At 53.5% G+C, this 21,634-nt stretch overlaps 1 protein-coding gene across 1 annotated transcript; it reads right to left on the bottom strand.

Moving 5' to 3' along the window:
• Positions 1-19,044: 19,044 nt before the first annotated feature.
• On the bottom strand, positions 19,045-21,345 carry C23H1orf216 (chromosome 23 C1orf216 homolog). Its single transcript, XM_015883273.2, has 2 exons — positions 21,178-21,345; positions 19,045-20,475 (listed from the first exon to the last, which is right to left on the bottom strand). The coding sequence occupies exon 2, from the start codon at positions 20,459-20,461 to the stop codon at positions 19,745-19,747; it is 717 nt and encodes a 238-aa protein (XP_015738759.1). The 5' UTR covers positions 20,462-20,475; positions 21,178-21,345; the 3' UTR covers positions 19,045-19,744.
• Positions 21,346-21,634: the final 289 nt, after the last annotated feature.

The raw sequence follows: 21,634 nt of genomic DNA, 5'->3' as shown, positions 1-21,634 counted from the left end.
GGTGTGATGACGTCACATCCCGCGAGATGTCACGTGGTTGGTCTTAATTATGGCTGCTAATTAATGTCCTTAATGAGCAGCGAGCAGGGCCTGAAGCATTGAGGGGTTGTTCTGTGTCCAGTGGGCTCTTTGTATGGCTTAGTCTGTGCTCTGTGTCCACAGCCTGTGTTATGGAGGCTTCAGGTGAATCAGGGCCCCTATGCACATGTATTGGGGCTGATTGCAGCCTGAATGTGGCTTGTTTGCTATTAAAAAGCACGTTTTTAAGGTAGAATCTTAAATAAAGGGGGAAATGGAGCTGTAAGAACAGGGCAGTTTCAGCTTGCTTTTATCCCACCAAGCTGGCTTGGCTTGCATGAGCCTGGAGCCGAGGGCGCTGCTTGGAAGGACTGAGAGGGGGCTGCTGTGAAGCCTGCCCTGTAAAACAGCACTAAATGCATTGGAAATGGAGCCCTGGCGCTGCTGCAGCCTCTGATCTGTGTGTTCAAAGGGAGCTGAGATGTGAAGAGAGGAGGCAAAGCCCCTCCAGCCGGCACAGGGATGTATTCGCTGCCCAGAGCCCCTCCAGCCTTATTCACTGCCCAGCTTTCTGTGTCAGGAGTGGATGGTGGTGCCAAGTCTCAGCCCTGGTCTCAGCTCCCTGCTGCTCGTGTGCTGTGCAGCCAGTAGCCATGAGCGAGTTCAGGCTGTCCCTGCTGCACTGCCAGCCCCATCCCACACAAAACCCCTGCAGCCACAAGGACAGGCCCTGGCTTGATTCACCTACTAAACCAGCACAGGGATTTTTGCCTTGCTGACATGCCAAACACTGGGGAAAACTCCCGAGCTGCAGATGTGTGCTGAGTTCCTGATCTGATGGTGGCTTCTGTGAGCTCTGGGACTTTGGATGGAGCATCCCTTGGATAAACGTGGGTTCTGACAGCTGCTGAGCAGCAGATGCTCTCCTCACTATTCCCTTTATTTCCCCATTCCCAGCCTATTTTAGTTCCTCAGTGCTTTGTCTTAGGTGGCCACCGAGCACCCAGAAGCTTCCAGGTGTGGCTGTAAAGTAGGTAATTGATAACAAGAGAAACAAAACAAATACTCTAATTGCCTGGATGTTGCCTGACTGCAGGCACCATCCTGACGAGCGCTGGCACATGCTTTATTGATTAGACTGCCCGAGCCCAGCAAACACGTTTCTAAGTGCAGCTCCACAAAGACCCAACCCCACGCCAATGAAAGGGGCCACCGAAGCATTAAAATCCCACGGTTGCTGTAAAGGAAGCAGCCCCAGGCCATAAAATCCTGGATGCTGCAGCACATGGCAAATGCCCAACTGCACCTATACCAAGAAAGTCACTGTAATTATGAGAACTGGGCATAACCTTTGTGTGGTTTTAAAAGTACTAAACATGCCAAGAAGCAACAGCGAATTGTCTTCAGGAAACAGTATAAATGAGTGTAAGCAGCAAATTCACCATCCTGACTGTTTTCCAATTGCCTGTAGCTACACTTGTTAAATTGAGTGCTGCGTGCATAAATCAAAACAGGATGTTTTCTTTTACCTAACAATGGCCGAGCTCTTTGCCAGTGCTTAAGAATCCTCTGTGTGGATCCAACCTATAGTTTTAAACACATTTTCCCCTATAGATCTCTGTATATATTGCATGTGTGCATGCAACCAGCCTAACTTAACAGTTACTTCCTGAGACCTCTTTAAGAGAAGGTTAACGACAAAAAATCAACAGCTACCTTTCTTATTGATATTCATTGGGCCCCAGGGTGCAATTAAATGTTAACATTGTTATTGAACTTTCTTGACAGATTGAATTTCCCTGGTTGGGAAGCATGTATACCTAAAGCACACACCCATCTCTCTTCACAGGGTGAAGGCTCTCCTGACATCATGGCATGGGTATAAGGAGGAGAGCGAGGCAACCTGGCCAGCAGAATTTGGGCAATGTTTTCTGCTATTAAAAGGAATTTCTCCAAGCTTTAGTAGGTCTTAAAATCGAATGTGCTGTTGTGCTGTGTCTTTGGTGAGAAAGATCACCCAGCAAAGAGGAAGCAGCCTGAATTCCTTGTGTAGTTTGCTGTAACTGCTCTACAGCAAACCAGTGCAGAGAAACATGTGGTCGAAACCTTAAAGAGGGACAGGCTAGCTAAGACTAGGAAAAATGGGATGGCTGGAAGGTAGATAGAAAAGCTGGTAAGGATGAACAGCTGTCATGTTTTCTACACTAGTCAGCCATATGGGAAAGCCTATAAAGCAATGAAGTTATTACCAAAGTCCTCAGCACACACTGTGCTGTGGCTCAGGTGCTGAGAGCTGGGGCTGACACCAGCTGTGGGCTGGGCAGCCACTGCTCATGTCCTGCAGTGACATGGCTGACCAGTGCTTCCTAATGGAAGGTGATATGTACAGAGGAAATCATCACAGTCTTTTGACCAGGTGCTGATTGCTCCAGCAGAGAGCCCGGAGCTGAGCAGAAAATGCAGACAAATCATTGCAACAACAGCTGGAAAGAGGCAATGAATATGTAAGCCAGCACTGCAAACTTTTCAGCAGCTCATTTACTTCCCTAATCCTTCTTTTTTTTACCCCTCTGCACACTGTCCATGAGATGATGCAGTTGTTATTCCTACCTCTGCACAACAAGCTCATTTCTACCTGGTCAGGCTTCATGCTCTGCCGTGCCGGCGTCTGCTACCCTGGATGCAATTGCTCTTAACGGTGTCTGGTTCTCATTTTAATGCTTGGCAAACTTTGCATGCTCCTGACATTTGCAAACAGTGCAGTGCTTTCCTGAGCTTCCCTGCAGGGTTTGTCCTGGGTCTGTGTATGTCAGGGTGCAGAGCTGTGATAATTTACGGTCACTCGGCCAGGAGCACACACTGCTTTCTGAGCTCCCATACTGCTGCTGTTTGCCTGGCTGCTGGCATTCCTGCTTCTTTCAGCTTTGAGCTGCAATGTGATGCATGACTGTGGCACAGAAATGGGTGTTGAATTCTCATATTGGTGGGTTTTGCACTGGTTTTTACCCTTTGCTATCGTCTGTCTTGGTACAGCATTAGGAAATGATGCTGCAATTGCTGTGCCACCTAGATTAGGTTTCCTGCTGGGATCTCAGTGCTTGTCAGAGAAGAAAGGGAACCTCGTGTCTCTGCTATGTCAGGTGCAGGAAATGAAGTACAGAAAGAAGTGATTTAGTGGTGATCACAGGGCAGGGTATGGATGGAAATAGGGATGCCCTGATTTACTGAGCTCCTCTCTCCTGCCGAAGCATGCTGCTGGATCCCACAACCCTGCAGTGAACCCTGCGAGGATTACATGGAGCTTTGTTACTAATCTCTCTGTCTGGGCTCCATGGATCTTGAGCCATCTTTCTGTGGGCCCAAACATGTACATGTGAGCAGATTCTGCTTTCAGACAAACCCCTCACGGTTCCTCTCCTGCAGTTCCCGAGCAGTTTTGGGACCGGAGCCACTTTGCAGGGAGCAAAACTTCCTCCTGGCTCCTACCAAACCTACAGCCCCCACTCCGGGCTGTGTTTGCCCTCTGCCTGTGATGGGAAGAGCGGGGCATCGATTGCAGCATGCAGGTGAAAATGGATTGTGACCTGCTGCCTGCCGCACTAACAGAGCTGATTAGCAGTGGTGTGTGTCTCTGCTAGGATTGATCTTGCAGGTGAGAACGTTCCCGGAGCAGCTGAGGCCCTGCAGTCACCATCCACTCTTTGCAAGCCGGGACACCAGGAATGGTTTTTCTCCCCTTTCCCTATTCCTGGAGCCTCCCTGTCAGCCCTATGAGCCTTCACTCTTACTGCTCACAGTGTTGGCACTTGCAGGCTGATATTGCAACAGCTCAGCTCTGCAGAGCCAGGCTGATGATCCCAAGAAGATATCTGGTCCTGAATGGGGTGACCCATCCCTGCACAGCTCTGCGGGGTCCGGCAGCATCATCCCATCATCCGCTTCATAACCGTCGCTAATTGGAAAATTAAACCATAAGAAGAAAATCTGCTTCAAGTTATTGCATGGGCTTTTGTCCCCTACTGAGGAGGCACAAATCAAGGAATCAGAATGTTTAACAAAACAAACAGAGATTTTTTTGGTATTGTGGGAGATTTATAGGCAGCAGCATCCAGAGAAACCTCCTCCCGCTCCGTCCTTGTGCTTGAATTCCTGCTGGTCACTGTTATTACTTTTCTCATTGTTTCCACTGCTTTAAAAGTGAGGAAAACACAATCAAATTATCACAAGACTCATTTGGTTAATTGCTCTTTTGGTTACTTATTAAGTTCATTAAAAGACAGTGTCAGTTAGGAGGAAATGCAGAGAGGTGGGCAGTGAGGGGACAGGATGTGGACTGAAATAAGCCATTACTCCAGCCCAGGGAATGGCAGTTTGTGACCCTTCTTTATTGCTACATCACTTCTGTGCATGGTTTGTTCTGGATTTAAACCAACCAACCAACCAACCCAACAAACACAAAGCAAAAGGACAAAGCTTGCTGCTGCAGATCTCCATCGCTTGTTAGAATCCATTTAGCATCAATCCGCAGCTCTGCAGAAGCCCAAACCACCTATTTTAGGATCCTTTCTTTTCATCTGAGAGAGAAAAAAAAAAGTGCTGCTCCACAGGTCAGGAGCTGCCTGCAATTATGACCCCGAATAGATAGAAATGTTGCTTCTTGAGACAAATTCCATCTGACAGTTTTTACAGTACGTTCGTTCAGAGCAAAATGCCCTGTCCCCTGTCACCCGGATTGAAATTATTAAGGAAGACAGACATTTCACTGACAACTCTACCCTCAGGGGGGAAAATATTCCTTCTGTTCCCCTCTGAAGGTCAGAGCTCACATAATGCAGAGCACTTAGAGCACGAGCACACACACACACACACACACATGGAATAGAAGTTTCTCTGCAGTGGGGCTGTGGATGGATGTGGGCAAGCAGGCGCCTGCTGCACGTGTATTGGAGGGGGTTGGGGATGAAGAGGCTGAGGCTGGCAGGTCTGCAGGTTGAGGTTTTCCTTGTCTGGTCAATGAGTAACGCATGTAGAGCACGCTCACTCTGTAGGTGCATCCTTCTGGAAGGCTGAAGGGTCCATGTGTGCTCCATCGCTGCCTTTCAGTGCTGTGGGATGAGCTCAGCCTGGTCCTTTCATGCCTCCCAGCCCCATTTCTTGGCTGCACGTTGGCTGTCATTCACTGTGCCCTGGTGCTGGTCCTCGAGCTCACTCAATCTGGGGCTGAAAATTGGTCTTGAGCCAAGGTGGCCGGAGGTGAGAAATCAGCCTGCAGCTCATTAACCTTTGGGCAGCTCTGCTGGCAGTTTGGTCCCTGCTGGCTGTGTGTGTGGGGTTGGGATATCTGTACCAGGTGCTGTCCCTCCTGCCTTCCCCATATAGCAAACAAATCCCCAATCAGAATCTAACCAGCATCAGCACCAAAGCTGGATGCAGAGCTTGGGAACCTTTGCTTTGCACTTACTCATGGAGAAAGGGTGGAAAAACCAAGCCCTGATCCATGCTGTCCCATCCTCTATGCCCTTGCTGGGGGAGCACAGCCCTATATACCCCTATTCCCCACCCATGCTCCATCCATCACCCCCAGAAGCCCTGTGGGCTGTGGGGTGCTGTGAGCCCTGCCCCATCCCAGCCACTCATCCCAAAGGACACAACATCTGCCCACAAGAACCTGAAAAGTTTTCTTTCTTCTTTCCCTCACTCCTCCTTTTTCCAAGTTTAATTCTGAACAGCCGGCTGCGTTCAGCCTGACTGGTTTGTTATGGCTTATAATTTGTGTTAGGATTAATTAACTAATTACCGACAAATGTCCGTTGGCAAGATTCTGCTTCTGCTTGTCAACTTGAAGTATTTAATTATTTTAATCATTTACTTTCATCTTCAGAATTTATGCTCTTCCAAGAGCGTTTCCAGGCATCTTTTAATTATTATTCTGATTCTGAGGGGTGCTGAGCTGGGGGATGGAATCGCTTCCCATTAACTATTTCAGCGAGGCAACTTCTTCCTTGTAAGCTCACCCTTGACTTGCAGGGCTGGGCTGGGTGCTGACTTCCAATAGAGCCCTGCCTTTCCCAAAAGGAATTTGGGGACCCAGTGGCCACGCACTGTGTGCGATGGGCTCCTTCCAACTCAGCTCATTTGATGGTTTGTGGTTTGATGGTTGTGATGGGAGGGTGGTGTGTTTGGGTTATGGGAAATGCAGCCAAGGCCAGCTTGGTTTTATGGGGAATCCCATAGGGCTGCCACTGAAATGACCACCGAGCCAAGCCAGGGTCTGAGCCCTCTCCTTCCACCCATCACAACCAGAGCACATCCATGGGATTGAAACCACACAGTGTGACAGTCTGACAACACACTGCAGCTCAAAGCCTTTCACCAGTTCTTCCCAGTGGATTTCCAGGCTTCTTTCCTGGCCAGATGCTTCCTGCTGCCATCAGACCATGTTGGGGCTGAGCTGCACACCCTGCCCACCCCTCACTGGTAGAGGCTAACGAGGGCCGTGGCCTTGAGAAGATCCTTTCCTGTAACAAACAAATCCCTTGGACCAGAGCTGATGAGAGCGTGCTACTTAAAAGGTTTCTTGAGGGTACATAATTATATGGAAAATAATTAGGGGGCAAGGCTGCGGTATTATTACCACTTATCACATCACTCTAAACTTAATCCGGAGTGATCTGTGGGATCCCAGGACAGGCTTTCTGAAGCAGGAGGAGCCCATGGCTGTGTCCATTGGCTGGGCTGACCCCAAGGCAGGAGGGGATGTCCCCATGGGTGTCAGCTGCTGGGACAGCACGTGGGAAATGAATGGCACAGGGCAGTGAGGGCTGCAACCCGGCCATGGGCTCTGGGTAGGGAAACATCTAAATGGGATGAGAAAGATTGCCTTAATTAACTTCAGAATCCCATTAATTAGAAGCCTCTCTGCATTACAGATTGCTCCGGTGACCAGCCCAAGCCGTGGCTGCTACAAATGGCTCAGGATGGATTGTGTGGGGTTTGAGATCGTTGAGCTTTGCTGTGTGTTGGCTCTGCATTCAGGCATGGGGGGCCCAGAGCCCATTGAGCTGCTGCAAGGGGGGATAAAGCCCTGGGGTGGCTGGAGCTGGGGGTCCTGGTGGGGAGCAGAGCCCTGTGCCACTGCAGGCGGGCAGAGGGAGCTTCAGTTTATGCCCCTGGCAGTTTTTTTCCAGCTCAGCTATTCCATTTAGGGTTTCAGAGGCAGTGGAAGGAAGCTGGGATCGCTTCACTGACCAGCCGGAACATCCAGCCAGTACATTAACTGCCCTGCTGCCCTGATCTGATGTGGTTTTACAGACAATAGCTACTGGCTATTTAGGCAATGTATAAATTAGCATATTCTGCACAAATGAGGAGCATATTTAAATCAAAGGAGGGTGCCCTTTATTTGTCAATCACTCAACATTCACGTTTTCACATTACTCTATAAAGCCAATTTTAGCCTTTTCTGTACCTCCATCTTCACACGGGGACAGCGCCATGGGATTGTTGAGGGTTTCCTCCCCCCTCCCTCCTCTCCTTTAATTAAAACAATCTCAATCTGCTCTCCTGGAATTGCATTTGGCTCAGTAACTTGTGACCTTCACTCCGGGTTGGAGCCCGCCTGGTGTGCAGGGCAGAGATGAGGAGATAAAAGTCAATGAGATGGGGATGTGGGTCGTGCAAATGTGATTGCCAGGATGTGCCGCAGCCACCGACTGCATCTGCTGCTGTGCTGAGTGGTGCTGAGCAGGGAAGGGCTGGCTATGGAGGTGCAGCAAGCTGATGTGATGAACAAAATGGTGCTCAATGGGGAACAAGAAACATGACTGGTGGTGGTTTGCAATGCTGGAGCAGCCTGAGATCCCTCATCCCTTTAAGTGCTGTTGTTGGTAACGTGAAGGACTGCTTTGGTCCAGTGCAAAAGTCAATGTGAGCCCCTCACCTGGGAGCAGCCACCAGCCCCAGTGCAGCACTGACTGCTCTCATAGACCCCTTTGGTGTTCTCAGGGGCTCTCAGAGCTCTGCAGCTCCTGAAGATGGGAGCTGCTGCTGCTCAGCAAATTAACAAAGAGCTTTTTGACAGCAAGTGCTGACAGTGAGGCACCTCTCCTTGCTGGGTGATCTCAGCCAAGCTGTGTCTGACAGCTTTCAGTAGGGCAGTGCTGAATGTTTGCACTTCATCAGTTACTTCCCAGTCTACAGAAAACACCAGTTAAAGAGGAAAATGCAAAATAAACCAAGTCCCGGAGCCTTCCTAATGGCCACAGCCCAGCTCTTGCCAGGTTCTTGCAACGCTGTGCTGACAGAAAGTAAAACAGATCTAGGGTATCTGTATGATACATACAGATGTGGTTTCAGGAGCAGCGTTGGGGTGGGTTGAGGGGCTCAAATGTGGGAATTGGCTGCTCACAGCATGGCCATGAGGTGCTGGGATCGGGGGCTGGACAGGGTTCCACCTTTGGAACACATAGACCTATTCACTCAGAGCCATCCTTGTACTGCATGGAGATGGATGTGTGCACACATTGTGACTTCATGGTTCTCCCATCCATGCATAAAGCAGCCCAGGGAGCCACGGCTGCTTCCTCTGTTTGCCACAGAAGATGGATCCATTCACAAATTGTTTTATTGACCCACAGTGCTGCTGAAGGTCGTTTGTTTCAATGGACACAGCAGTGCAGATGAGGGGGAACATCCGTGTGTGATGGGCACATCCCAACCTCAGGGAACATCATGGAAACCCCTCTGAAATCCCATTGAAACCCCATTGAAATCCCATTGAAACCCATTGAAGCCCCCCCAGCATCTCACTGGATCTTCACACCCTTTAGGATGAGTCTTTCCTTGGGTAAAAGAGGCTCAAGATGGAAAAATGGTGCCTGCAGGAGCAGCACACGGAGAGGGTGGAGCATTATTGGGTGTATTTACATTATTTGGAGATGGGGATGAGTGGGCACCAGTAAGGCAACAATCATCCAGTTCCAACCCCCTGCTGTGTGCAGGGTCACCAACCAGCAGCCCAGGCTGCCCAGAGCCACATCCAGCCTGGCCTTGAATGCCTGCAGGGATGGGGCATCCACAGCCTCCTTGGGCATCTCAGTCCCTATCACAGCATCTCACCCTGTGCTCATTGGGCACAATGAATGATCAGAGCTCAGAGCTCCCTCCATCCTCATCCCCATCTCAGCCCTTCACACTTGATTTTTTCCACTTTACAAATGTGCCAGATTTTAAGGAAGAAAAAGAAAAGGGGGAGAGAAGGGGGGGAAACAACCAACCAACAGAAAGGGAAAGTAGCACATCCCTTTGTGCAGTGCTTTTTTAAAGTCCCTGTTAAGTTCCTGTACACGCTGACAGTTTTACAATTTACATGACAGCTGGTTCGCTTGGAGGAGATCTCTGTTAATTAAAATAACACAAAGGGAAAGAAGCGAAATCGTGTCAGCGGATAATTAATTCGGAGCAGGGCACCGGGCTGCGCTGATCCCGCTAACGAAACTCTGCAGGAATTCACAGCTTTGCAGGGCTCAGCTCTGGGGATGGGGCCTTCCCATGGGAATGGGTCCCCCAGTGTCCCCAGTTGGGGTTTCAATGGGGTTTCAGTGGGGTTTCAGTGGGGTCTCAATGAGGTTTCAGTGTGGTTTCAATGAGAACTCAGTAGGGTCTCAATGGGGTTTCCCCATTTGGGGACACTGGGGGATGAGGGGATTTGTCCCATAGGAAAGGACTGGCTGCAAAGTGGCACTTTCCCAACATCCATACCCAGATCATCTTTGCTAGGGCTCTGCCTCTCCCATAGTGATGCTCTGCCATCCCACAGCCACCCCTTGCACACTGCTGTCCCATGATAGGCACAAGGACAGCCCAGGGGATCCCCTCTGCATTCAGGGGTCCGTGCCCCTGCAGTTGGGATGTGCTTGGGATGCTGGCAGTGGGTTTTGCTCCATCCTGACCCAGCAGCCCCTCGCCCACGTTGTGCTTAGTTAACAATTCTGCTGCTCACTCTCGTTGCTTTGGTGTGCTGATCAGGCGGGCTCGGAGATGGGGAAAGAGAAAAACAGCACAGAGAGGGAAGGGAAAGAGCAGCCCAGGGCTCCAAAGCAGCTGAGGTGTCAAAGACAGAGATTTAATGAATGTGCCTGCGGTTCACCTGAACAGATGAGCAGCAGCTAGAAGGAGAGAAGGAAGAAAATGGAAAAAAGAAAGGATCATTTTTCAGATTGGCAGTTCCCCTCCCAGACATCTTTTAACAAGAGAGAAAAAAAGGGACTCCGGCGCAGCTTTAAAGGGACAGAACCTCTTTGGGGTCGGGCTGTGGTGGGTGGGACTGGAGCTCCCATGGCCCCCAGCCCCATAGAGCTGAGCCCTGTGGGTTGGACGGGACCCGATTCTCACCTTGATACCCAGACAGGGAGGTGAGGTTGGTACCCAATGCTCTGCAGCCCCAGCAGAATGGGGATGGGAATGTGTCCCTTCCCATTTGTGCACCATTCCAGAGCTGGGTGCTGGAGCTGAGGACAGGACGACTCCTTCCTTCTGCAGCAGCACTCAGCCCAAACTGCAGCTCCCTGGGTTCCTATTTGAGGACTCTATTTGAGAAGAAAGGACTTGGTTCCCCTTCCTAAAGAGGTTTCCCTTCCCATCCCCATGCCCTACAGGCTCTCTGACTCCTTTGGATGGGTTGCAGAGCTCCGGGATCCCACAGTCTCAGCCTGGAGCTGTGGGGATGGGACCCAATGTTGTCCATGAGCAACTTTGTCCGTGGGCCTCCAATTACTCTCAGTGCTCTGAGCTCTGTCACATCGCCTTCTCATCAGGGGCAGCACCCACGGGCTCTTTCACTCCCCCCCCCCCTTCCCCTTTTTATTTTCTTATACGCACAGTTGTGTTTTTTTCTTTATATTTTTAATGATTCTGCACAAGAACCCAAATGCTGCAGCGGGGACCTGAGGCTCTCAGCCCATCCTGCATCACGAATCACTGCATCGCATCCCCTGCACAGCCCCATCCCTCCCCACATAGAGCTTCCTATGGCTGCAAACCTGACCTAAACTCCAGTGCTGAGCAAGCCCCAACTCCCCCCCCTTCCCCAAAACCAGGTTCATTTGATTTGCTTTAATCCATCCCAACCTGTTTCCTCTAACTGGAATAAAACAGGAGCGGAAGATAACGAATCCTATGGCTTCTATCAAGGCAACAATTCACAATTAAGGGAAAAAAAAACCCCACCAACCCCAAAGTTAATAAATGGCCGAACCCCGACAGATGGGGGTGTGTGTGGAATTTGCATGTTTCAGATTAACATGCACGAGCGAAGATAGAAAACGCTCTGGCCCCGGGGAAATAATTTGAGAAATCTTTGCATATTTTATTTAAAAGCATGCCGCGTTAGGCAGGGTAATAATGCAGAGCCGTGGTGATTAGGTGGGGCCTGGAGGGATCGCAGCCCAGGACCCCCAAATCCCCCCTGCAGCCCCCCTGATCCACTGTGCTGCACCCCAAAGCCACAGTGGGGTCGTGGTGTTGGATGTGTGATGCCGTGCCATGCAGTGACCCTTTGCTCTGCACATTGGGTGTCCCGTTGTGGGATGCTCCTCTCCCCCTGAATTCTGGGTGCCCTTGGGGTGCTCCCTGCTAATTAGTAGTAGGATGGAAGCTCCTCCAGATGGAGCGGAGGGGTCGGGGTGGGCGCTGATCCCGCTGTGGTTCACAGCAGTGGTGTGAGGTGAGGGCACAACCTGCAGCGTGTGCGACTGGAAGGAAAGTCCTGGCAGCTGTGCGGTGTAACGGTGATAATTGGGCAGCGGGGGAAGGCAGGGAGCAGGAACAGGGCACACAGGGCAGGGGGTGTGTTGGGCTGGGGCTGATGCTTCTGGGGGCTTCTCCCTCTCAGGGCTTCTCTCTTAGAGGTCTCCTTCCTTTTGGGTACTTCTTCCTTTGGGGTCTTCTCCCTTTGAGCTCCTCTTCCTTTGGGATCTTCTCCTTTTAGGGTCTTTTCCCTTTGATGTCCTTGAGGTCAGGGATGCTGAGCTGGGGTTGACACACCGCTGCCCTCACTGATGCATGTAGGAGTGGGAAGAATTCACCCCAAAGGGGATAAAAACAACCAAAAATAAGGCTGCAACCCTTAGGAAATAAATCTTATTTTTTCCTTTAATCAGGACCCCTCCGTTCTGGCACTTGGGAGGCCTCATTGATCAGCCTTAAAGAGGCCGTTTTTCCAGGAGGGGACACCCAGGTGCCCCTGTCCCCATCCCGATCTGTCCCCATCCCGATCTGTCCCCATCAGCTCTGCTCAAAGCCAAAACCCTCCTCCTCCTCCCAGCTTTGAAACCCGACCCAGCGCCCAGCTCGCTCCCTGTCTGCTCCCATTATTAATAAACTTTGAAGGGCTCCCTTCTGTCCTTAATGAGATTAGCGTTATTTTCATGCATTGCTGCAGGGCAAAAGGACTGAAAAAGTGGCTGAGCTGTAAACTAAAGGGTGCTAATCTATAGAGGGTGGGTCCCCGATCCCGTCGCCGCAGGGGATGGGTGAGAGTAATCAATTAAAAGAGGGGATTAGAGGTGCCGTGGTCACCCCGTATTGAGGTCACCCCACCACCTCTCAGCAGCCCAACCCCATCATTGAGGGAGAGATAAACCCCAAATCACAGGCTGGACCCAAAGCATCAAGAGGGGAGAATCTGTTCATACATTAAGGCCATGATTTGCTCAGCAGCTCTGCCTGAGCTTTGTCAATTAATGTTAATTTCCAACACAACGCTGCGGTTTGGTTTATTGCAGAGCTTTTGTTTTGGGGATGAAGAAGTGCCCAACGTGGCCAAATGCTTTGCTTTGGTTGCATGGGGATGGCTCTAAGCAGAGTCACTGCGGTGAGAGCAGGGCAGCAGGGCTGGGGGAGCACATGCATTGAGATCTTCACTGCTTCATTTCCCTTTAGCCACCAAAGCTGTGCCTGAAAAGCACCCACAGCCCTCACCCATATGGGGAAAGGAGGGATCAGTGCCCCCAAAGTTCACATGACAGTAACTCAATGCTTCTCCTATGGGAGCATCCCAGACCATGAGTGCAATGCATCCCAGCCATGCAGGTGTGATGTGTCATCACACTGTGCATCCCTCTGCTCCAGGAGCCAATCCCAGCACATGAGGACCCTTCCAGGATCCATTGGGGAGAGCAGTTTGGTTGGGTGCTGGCAGAGCTGCATCATGGCTGGAGGAAGATGCCCATCCATCAGGCTGCCACATGCAGCAGCATCCCATGGGCACCCCCACTCCCCAAACCCACCCCACATTGATCAGCAGAACCAAGGCACCGCTCTTCATCCCATCCCATCACCCCACACCGAGGGGTGGATGCTCAGCACTGACTCACCCCAAAACCCAGCGGTGGGGCAGCCCCTGGCAGCGGCCCTAATCCTGATGGCTGCACCGCCGTGGGCTGTGGATTAGGGAGCAGAGCCCCGAGCCCTCTTTTGTCCTCCCTATTGTGGAGCATTTTGCTCGCCTCTGCTTTAAACCTTGTAACCATTTTGCTGCCTTTTAAAATCGGGCTGAATAGGGGGTGGGATGAGGAGAAGGGTGGGGAGGGGGCTTTGAGGCTGATGGCAGCATTCAGGCTGCAGCTGCCCCGTCTCAGCTCGTTCTCAGTGACCCCCACGGATGCGGCGGCCACCGAGCAGCGTAGGGATGGGGCCGGGGACAACCCACCTGCCTGCTGGGACGGGCACTTTCATGCCTATTGGGATTAGAGATTTTAAGTGTCGTTCCAAATTGTGCGGATAAACAGTCTTGTGAAAACTTGTTATCGTGGCTAAAAGGCCCCCGCCGCCGCCCTCCGTCCCCGGCCTTTTGTTCGGGCAATTTTTATTGGCGGATTGGATTTGATGAGGTTTAAGGTTTATTCTTCGGACTCTATTGAAGAGCTGATCCTTTGTCTCACGCCGTGGAGCGTGAAGAATATGAAACGTAGGCAGAAATAAATCTGCTTTTCGCACGCATCAGCTCCTGGTACAGGCAGGGACCACCACGCACAGCTGAGAGTCACCTCCCCGACCCCGTGTCCATGTGTGACCCTGGGCACTGCTGTCACATCCTGAGCTGCAGGAGCTGGGAAAGGGGCTGCAAAGAGCCTGAACTCAGCGGTGTTGGGGGACCCTGAGCTCTGAGCTCCCATCCCTCGCCCCCTCCCGCAGTCTCAGCCCCATGGCAGGTCAGTCCCGTAATCGCTTCATTTATCACCAGTCACTCGAGGAGAGATTCATCAACAGGGTAATTTCCAAGGAAAGTTTGCTCCAGGGGCTGCCTTCCATTCGTGAGCAGCTCCCCACACCTCTCACTTATTGCATGGAGCAACCCCCAGTGCAGGATGTTCCATCCATCCCCACCTCATCCCCATGGCCAGGCAATGCCACCAAACCCATGGGATGCAGCTCTGAGCTGCTGCAGAGCTTGCTGGTTTTGACCCAAGAAACAAAACACAACAGGGCACATGAAACCTGCCCTCATGTGAGCCGTCGTGCTGCAACACTGGGGCTCAGCAGGCTCCAGGCAATGCTGTATGGCTCAGGGGGCTGAGACCCACATCTAGAGCCAGATCTGGATGAGTGGTCCATGGGGAGAAGCCCCATTCCTGCCCCTGAGAGCTACAGGCACTGCCCAAGTCCCCTCTGGCATCACATCCATGTATCTCACTGCATCCCTACTGCATCTCCCCATCACACCCCTCTCTCTGTGTCACATCCCACTCTGCATCAGTGAGATCTCTCCCCAGATCCCCACTGGTGTTCAGGCTCCTCCTGTTTGGATCAGATATCTGTAATTACACGCATGCCTAATTTGAATTATTTCCAGAGCACAATCCTAACGCTCTGCACCCTGCTCAGCAACGTGGCAGGCAAACCTCCTCATCAACAGGGAGATGGTGGGTGGTGGCACTTCTTGGTTGGGTGAGCAGAGCATGGCCACCAATGGCCACCTCATCAATGGGGTGGTGTTGGATGGTGGCACTTCTTGCTTGGATGGCAACCAATGGTCAATGGTGGGTGGTGATGTTTCTCTTTGGTTGGGTGAGCAGAGTATGGCCATCAGTGGTGCCAACAGCACATCCCTGGGGAATGGCAGGGTCTGAGGTTTGACCCCATGCAGAAGAATAAGGAAGGGGATTCCTCAATCTTGGACTCACAGTGTTCATCCCCATTTGTGAAGCCAGGAGGATGAGGGAAGCCCATTGCTGCGCCCAAGGCCCCAATTAAGAGCCACAGAGATGAGTGCTTTCCCCATGGAGACACAGCACTGAGCAATGGAGGGTTGGTGCAGAACATACAGAGTGAGGTTCTCTGGCCGGCGCCGTGCGAGATGTCAGCTCGGATTATCACAACGGTCCCTTCTGGCCCTGAGATCGATGAGCTCAGAAGTGGGGCTGGCTGGGAAACAACAACTGCTTCATCAAACATTCCACCTTTCAAAACTTGGTTTCCTTCCAGGCCACATCTATTCAGTGCCCTCTGGGGACACTTCTGTGCCCCCCAGTGCCACCCACCCCATGAGCTGGGCATAGGGCTTCTTCTCCCCTTGATGCCACACATCAGCCTCATGCAGGACCACCCCAATGCCTTCATCCTCCTCCCTGGCCATGCAGCCCCCCTTGGCTGTGCCCAGCAGCTCTCGCTGTCACATTGCATTGCTTGTTCCACGTGTGGACCTGCCCAAATCCTGCAAAAGCCCCTCAGGCAGCGCTGGGTGCAGGAGGGGGATGTGAATGTGGGGACCCCGACCTCAGTGTGGGTCACTCAGAGCGGCTCAGCCAAAGGGATGGGTGGTATGTGGGGAGGGGGAAGCAAAACCCCAGCTGGATTTCAAAGCCATTTCCCACCCCTTGCTGACGGCACCTCCCTCTGCATCATCCCTACCACATTTTGGGGTGTTTTGGTGCTTTTGGGGCAACTCGAGCCCCTCATCCAACCCCAGACCCTCCCCCCCCATCTCCCCCAGCTCTGAATTCCCCCTCCATTACTTCTCCACCCCCCTCCCTCTGCCTCCTCAGCTGCCTGCTGAATGAAGGATGGCTTTTTAAGCCTTTTTTACCCCCAAGGCCCTCAGCTCTGGCTCGCTGCTATCGCTGGGATAAATGCAGCTTTTCGGCCCAGAGCAGCACCGCGTCCCCCCCTCGCCGGGTTATCAATCCCTGCTCAGCATCACCAGCACCGGGCTGGGTCCTCTCCACTGGGAGCCCTCTTCTTCCCCTCTGGCCACGAGAAAGACCATCGTGCCTTAATTCCAAGCAGTATCACCACCGAACAGACTCAGCCCCGATGCTGACGGCTTCTCTTAATTCGTCTTTGTATTCTGAAGTTGGGGTTGGGTTGGGTTTTTTTTTCCTGTGTGTGTTTTTTTTTCATGAATTTTTAACAAGTTTCCAGCTCTTTCCACCAGGCTGAGGTGGGCTGGGTTTGTATGGGGTTTGTATGGGGTTTGTATGGGGTTTGTATGGGGTTTGTATGGGGTTTGGGTTTTGTTTTTGTGGGGTTTGAGCTGGGTTTGTATGGGGTTTGGGTTGGGTTTGTATGGGGTTTGGGTTGGGTTTGTATGGGGTTTGGGTTTTGTTTTTGTGGGGTTTGGGCTGGGTTTGTATGGGGTTTGTATGGAGTTTGTCGAGTGCAGCCCCAATGAGTGGGGTGTGAAAATGAGGATCCATTGAGTTTAAAAAGCCACATCCAGCATGGGAGCTGTGCTGGGTGATGGGGCTGGGGAATGAAATGAAGTGAGCAGAGCCCCCAGTGGACTCAATGGATGCTTCAGTCTCATGTTGTCCATGGCAGGAGCTGGAGGCTGCCTTTGCCTTGCCCAAGGCACAGGGAAATGGAGGCAGGATGGAGTGAAGGGGTGATGGGGCACAAAGGGGAAATGCAGACACAATCCATGAGCTCAGGGTGACCACTTTGGTTTGGAGATGAGCACAGACAGCTGGGAACGCTCCACTCAGCCCAGCCAGAACCTTCCCTTCCATCAACCCCATCCTGGGAGCAGCACGGGAGCAGAGCAGCCCTTTGCATGGGCACACAGCCCTGGGGATGACCCCCCTCCACACTAAAGGAACCTCATGAGCACTGCACAGAGCCAGGGGGGTTTGGGGCTGTCCGTGCAGAACCCTCATTTCTAAGCCCTCAATCAAATGCTCACAGACAGGCAGCGTGCTTGGCAATGGGGTTATTATCCCCTCTGAGGGATGAAGTGCACAACGGGGGCTGCTGGGACTCAGACCCGTGGTTTCAGGGCTCTGGATATTTCAGCGCTGATGCTTAAAACCACGAAGGTGTTCCCTGCAGCAAGACAGCCACTACATCACAGAGGGAACGCGCTATGAAATAATGATGTACAACTGGCCTTGGGGCACTCTTTGCAGCTTGATTGGCCTCAATGGCAGAAGAATAACGGTGAGTTTATTGCTTCTCTCCCAGTGATCTTTACTCCCAGCTGTTTTCCCACTGAGGGCCGGGTTCTGTTCCCCATCTGAGTGGAACAGTGGTGGAACATGGGCACCTCCTCATACCCTCCCTGCACCCTGTGCAAGCAAGCACAGCTCCCAGCACCACCCCAGCACTCAGCAGTGCATAAAGTGGCTTTCTGGCTGCTCAAAGCCCTGCTATGCAGGAATAGGGCAAGGAAAGGGGAGAATGAAGCGAGCAAGAGGAGCAGGAGAAGTGCTTTCATGCAGAAGCCATTGGTGACCCCCACTTCCAGGCACACTTTGCAATGGGGAGAGGTTGGGTTGGTGCAGTTGATTTCTTTTCCCCCCTTTTCTTTCAAGGAGCCGTGCTGCAAATAGCCTGATTTATAAGATTTCTCTATCATTAAAATGTAAATGAAAACAGACACGAAAACAATCTGAATTTCCAGCCGAGTTGCTCTTGCTTAATATTCTACCCTGAAGGGGGATGTGCGGAAGCAACAACATTTCAAAGGGAATCATTAAAGAAGGCGGCTCAGGCTGCGTCCCCATCAGATATGGGCCGAGATGGGAGCCCGTCCTGTCAGGCTGCACCCCTGCAGAGGGGCACGGAGGGCAGGGTTGGCCCCATCTGCTTTGCTGCAGTGCTGGAAGACCCCGAGATCCCCTGTATCCATCTGCAACCCATGATATACTGAGGGATGGGAACCCCTGGGGATGCAGAGATACCCCTGAGATCCACTGGACCCACACGGAGCTGTGTTCCCATGGGATGCAGAGCTGGGACATGGCTCCCCACTGTCACCAGCAGGTTTCTATGCCTTTGTTTTCCCTCTCCAGATCTCAGGGCTGGGGATGGGCAGCTCGGGATGGGGATGGTTCCAAGAGCAGCGCCGGGGGCACCGCGCTGGGAGAAGCCTCTATGGCAGCACAGAGCATCCACCGCTTTGATCCGCGCCAGCAGTTATTCTTTCATTTCTTGAGCAAATAATCAGGATTTTCCCAATATTTACCTTGGATGTAAAGATTTGTGTCAAGCATCCGACCAAGACAAACAGAGGCGCTGGGTGGGGGAAGGGGATCTGGCAGCATCAGGGCTGCACCCTGCAGCCACATCAATGCACCCCTGGGCACAACAAGGGGCTGCATCTGCTCCTTGTGCTGCTGCTCTGCCATGTCTGGGATGATGATGATGGAAGGGCTTCTACCCACCCCTCAGTGCCCTTCTCTGCTGCTCCCAGTGCTTTGGAAGGGGCTCTACTCGAGTTCCCACAGCTCTGCAAGAAGGGGGAGAAGGGTGAAGGAAGGTTCAAAGGGCTTTTTCTCATCTCTGCTTGATCTCTGTGAGGCCCGAGGCACAGTCACCCCGGGGTCAGCGCTCAGGTGCTCCTATCTCCATCCCATCAGCACGGAGCTGGGCAATGGGGGCTGCAGCCCACGATGGGTGCAGGAGAGCAGAGGGAATAAGGGGGTAACCCAGCGGTGCTCAGCCTCCCACAGGGACAAGGCACAGCCCAATGCCCATCACAGCAGCAGCTTCAATGGTCACAGCAGCACTGGAGAAAGCACAGCACACAAACACAGCGTCTCCTTTTTAATCTCTATGTAAGAAGGGCCGTCCTTCATACTTCCCATGCAGCCCCCGCTGGTTAAAACAGGCATGAGGAAAGAAAACCCAAACAGCATCTTTGCTTTAAGACAACAATAGAATGCAATGAGCACAGCTTGGCGAGCAGCTCTGCGGCCATGCATGGTGCTAACACAGCTCCCCCAGCATGCAGATGTGCATCTATATGACCTGGTCAATAAAAAAATAGCAATAAATCAAAACCAGCTCTTCCCTAACACTGAACTGTGAAATAAGAGCGCAGGGTTTGGGGCCTGGTGATGCTTTATGAGTATTTCTGAGCATTCTGAGGTCACTTTTCAGAGTGATTCTCTCTCTGTGCACTTAATGCATGAATGCAGCTCCTCTCTGCTGCTGTGTCTGATGGGCTGTGGTCAGTCCTGGGGACAACCCAGGGCACCGTGCCCCAATGCACAGCAGCACATTGCACTGCAGGGCAATGGGTGCACACATCAGGTGTGAAAGGAGAAAGGCATTAAAGCTCTGTGGTTAATGGGATGGGCTCTATAGGGTGAGCACCACAATGCCCAGCATGGGGCTGACACAAACCCCGTGCACCAACATCACCATCAGAGCCAGCACTCAGCCCTGATTTGGGTGGAGAGCTGCGGGGAAGCAGAACGGGATTCAGAGCGTGGAATGCTCGCACAGCTCAGGGGCTGGGGGCAGCAGCGGGGCACGGCGCTCCGTGCTGCATGCAGCGGATCAGCTCCTTGCGGTTGTCCAGGATGGTATCGAAGCTCTCCTGCAGTCGGTCCTGCTGCTCCAGCACCTTCTGCTGCAGGCCGTGGATCCAGCGCAGCAGGGCCAGGCGGCGGTACATCACCAGCTGAACGTGATGCTTCTCCTTCTCCCGTTCCTTGAAGCGCTCCTTCTCCTGCAGCTGCTGCACCGCCTCCGCCAGCGCCGGGAATAGGGGCTCCGGGGGGGGCTCGGACACCTCGGGGGGGTCCCCGGGGGGATCCCAAGCGCTGCCGCAGGCGCTGTCGGGGCTGTCAATGCTGAGCGAGCTGCTGGCATAGCCGATATCCTCCGCCGGGGATCCACCCAACTCCCCCTCCCCGACCTCCGCCCCCTCGGGGGGGCTGCGCTCGCCCTGCTGGGGGGCACACGCTGAGCTCGAAGCGACGTCCCCCATCCCGCCCGGAGCCATCTGTCTCTGTGCTAACAGCAGCAGATTATCGGAGGGATTTGCAGTGTTGTTTTTGCCCCCCCCGTCAGCCCGGCTCCAGTTCTGGTTGTTGTCGCACTCATCGTCCCCTGCGAAGTTGCAGTTGGAGTCGGGGCTGCGTTGTAAGGACCCCGAAAAGGCTGAGCTCAAAGCGGGGACCCCCGGGAATGGGGCGTCGGGGGGGCACAGGGCGAACATCTCGGCGGTGCTGCCTGCAAAGGAGACGTGGGGATGAGCCCACAGTGCGGCACCGCATCAAAGGGGGGACCCGGGTTTGCAGGGATAAGGGAGTTTGTAGTGCTGAGATTTGGGTATCCCTGCGGTGGGGATGTGGGTCAGCCTCCTCCATCACTTGCCCCGGCACATGGAGGCAGAAGGGCTCTCCTTGCCCCAGGTCTTTCCTGCTGTGTGCTGGTGCCCGAAGCGGTGCCCAAAGGAGCGGATGGGACAGAGAGGGAAGGGAGAACACCGTGCTTATCTCCGGAGCATCAGCACGGAGAGCGCTCCCAGCGCTCACAACAACCACGTGAAGGATCCCCGTGATCGGCCCCGTAGGGATCAGCCCGGTGGGTCGGGGGGTCCCATGGGGCAGCGCTGCAATCAAGGAACACCCGGAGCTGCCCACGGAGACCCCCGAGCCCAACCCCCGGCCCTACACGGCACCTCCCCGAGCCCCCACAGCTCCGTAGCGATGCGGGATGACCCCCATCCCTCCGCCCCGCATCGCGCACCGCACGGGGACGGGCAGTGCGGGGCCGACCCGCAGCCGGGCGTTCCCGAAGGCCTCGTGTTGGGATGTGCGGGGCAGGGATGGGGATGCTCGCACGGATCGAGGCTGCGGGAACCGGCGCTGATCCCACCCTCAGGACCCCCCCTAAAGGATGGAGCCGCCCCGCAAAGCCGCCCGCACTCACCGGGGCCGCTCGCAGCTCCGCCGCCGGTGGGAGCGGAAGCGTTTCCACGCGGGGAGGTGCCACGGAGCCGCACTTCCGAGCGAAGCTGCGGTCCCCGCCGCCGTGGGCAGAGGGAGGGCGGCGGCTGCAGGGAGGGACCCGGCTGGGATGCGGTGCGAGGCGGGCAGCCTCAGCATCACCCGGGGAGGGGATGGGGATGTTGGGGTGGTTGGGGTTGGGGTCGTGGGGTGCTGCCCCCCGTGGGATGCGGGTCGCGGTGTCCGTGGGATCCCAAAGGGACCCTCGCGGTCCCCCCCCGCTGGGAGCCGTCTGTCTGCGGCATCAAACGGGAGGGCACGGGGGGGGGGGGGTCACATGGAGCCCCGCGGGCGGTCTGTGGATAATGAGGCTCTGTGGGGTTGGGGTGTTGTGGGCAGACGTTCTGCCGCTGTATTGAGAAGGCTGGGAATGGGGGAAT

This window comes from Coturnix japonica, chromosome 23 (genome assembly GCF_001577835.2).
Source record: "Coturnix japonica isolate 7356 chromosome 23, Coturnix japonica 2.1, whole genome shotgun sequence".
Taxonomy (NCBI): domain Eukaryota; kingdom Metazoa; phylum Chordata; class Aves; order Galliformes; family Phasianidae; genus Coturnix; species Coturnix japonica.
The sequence above is the reverse complement of the archived record's forward strand: the minus strand, read 5'-3'. Positions and strand labels throughout refer to the sequence as shown.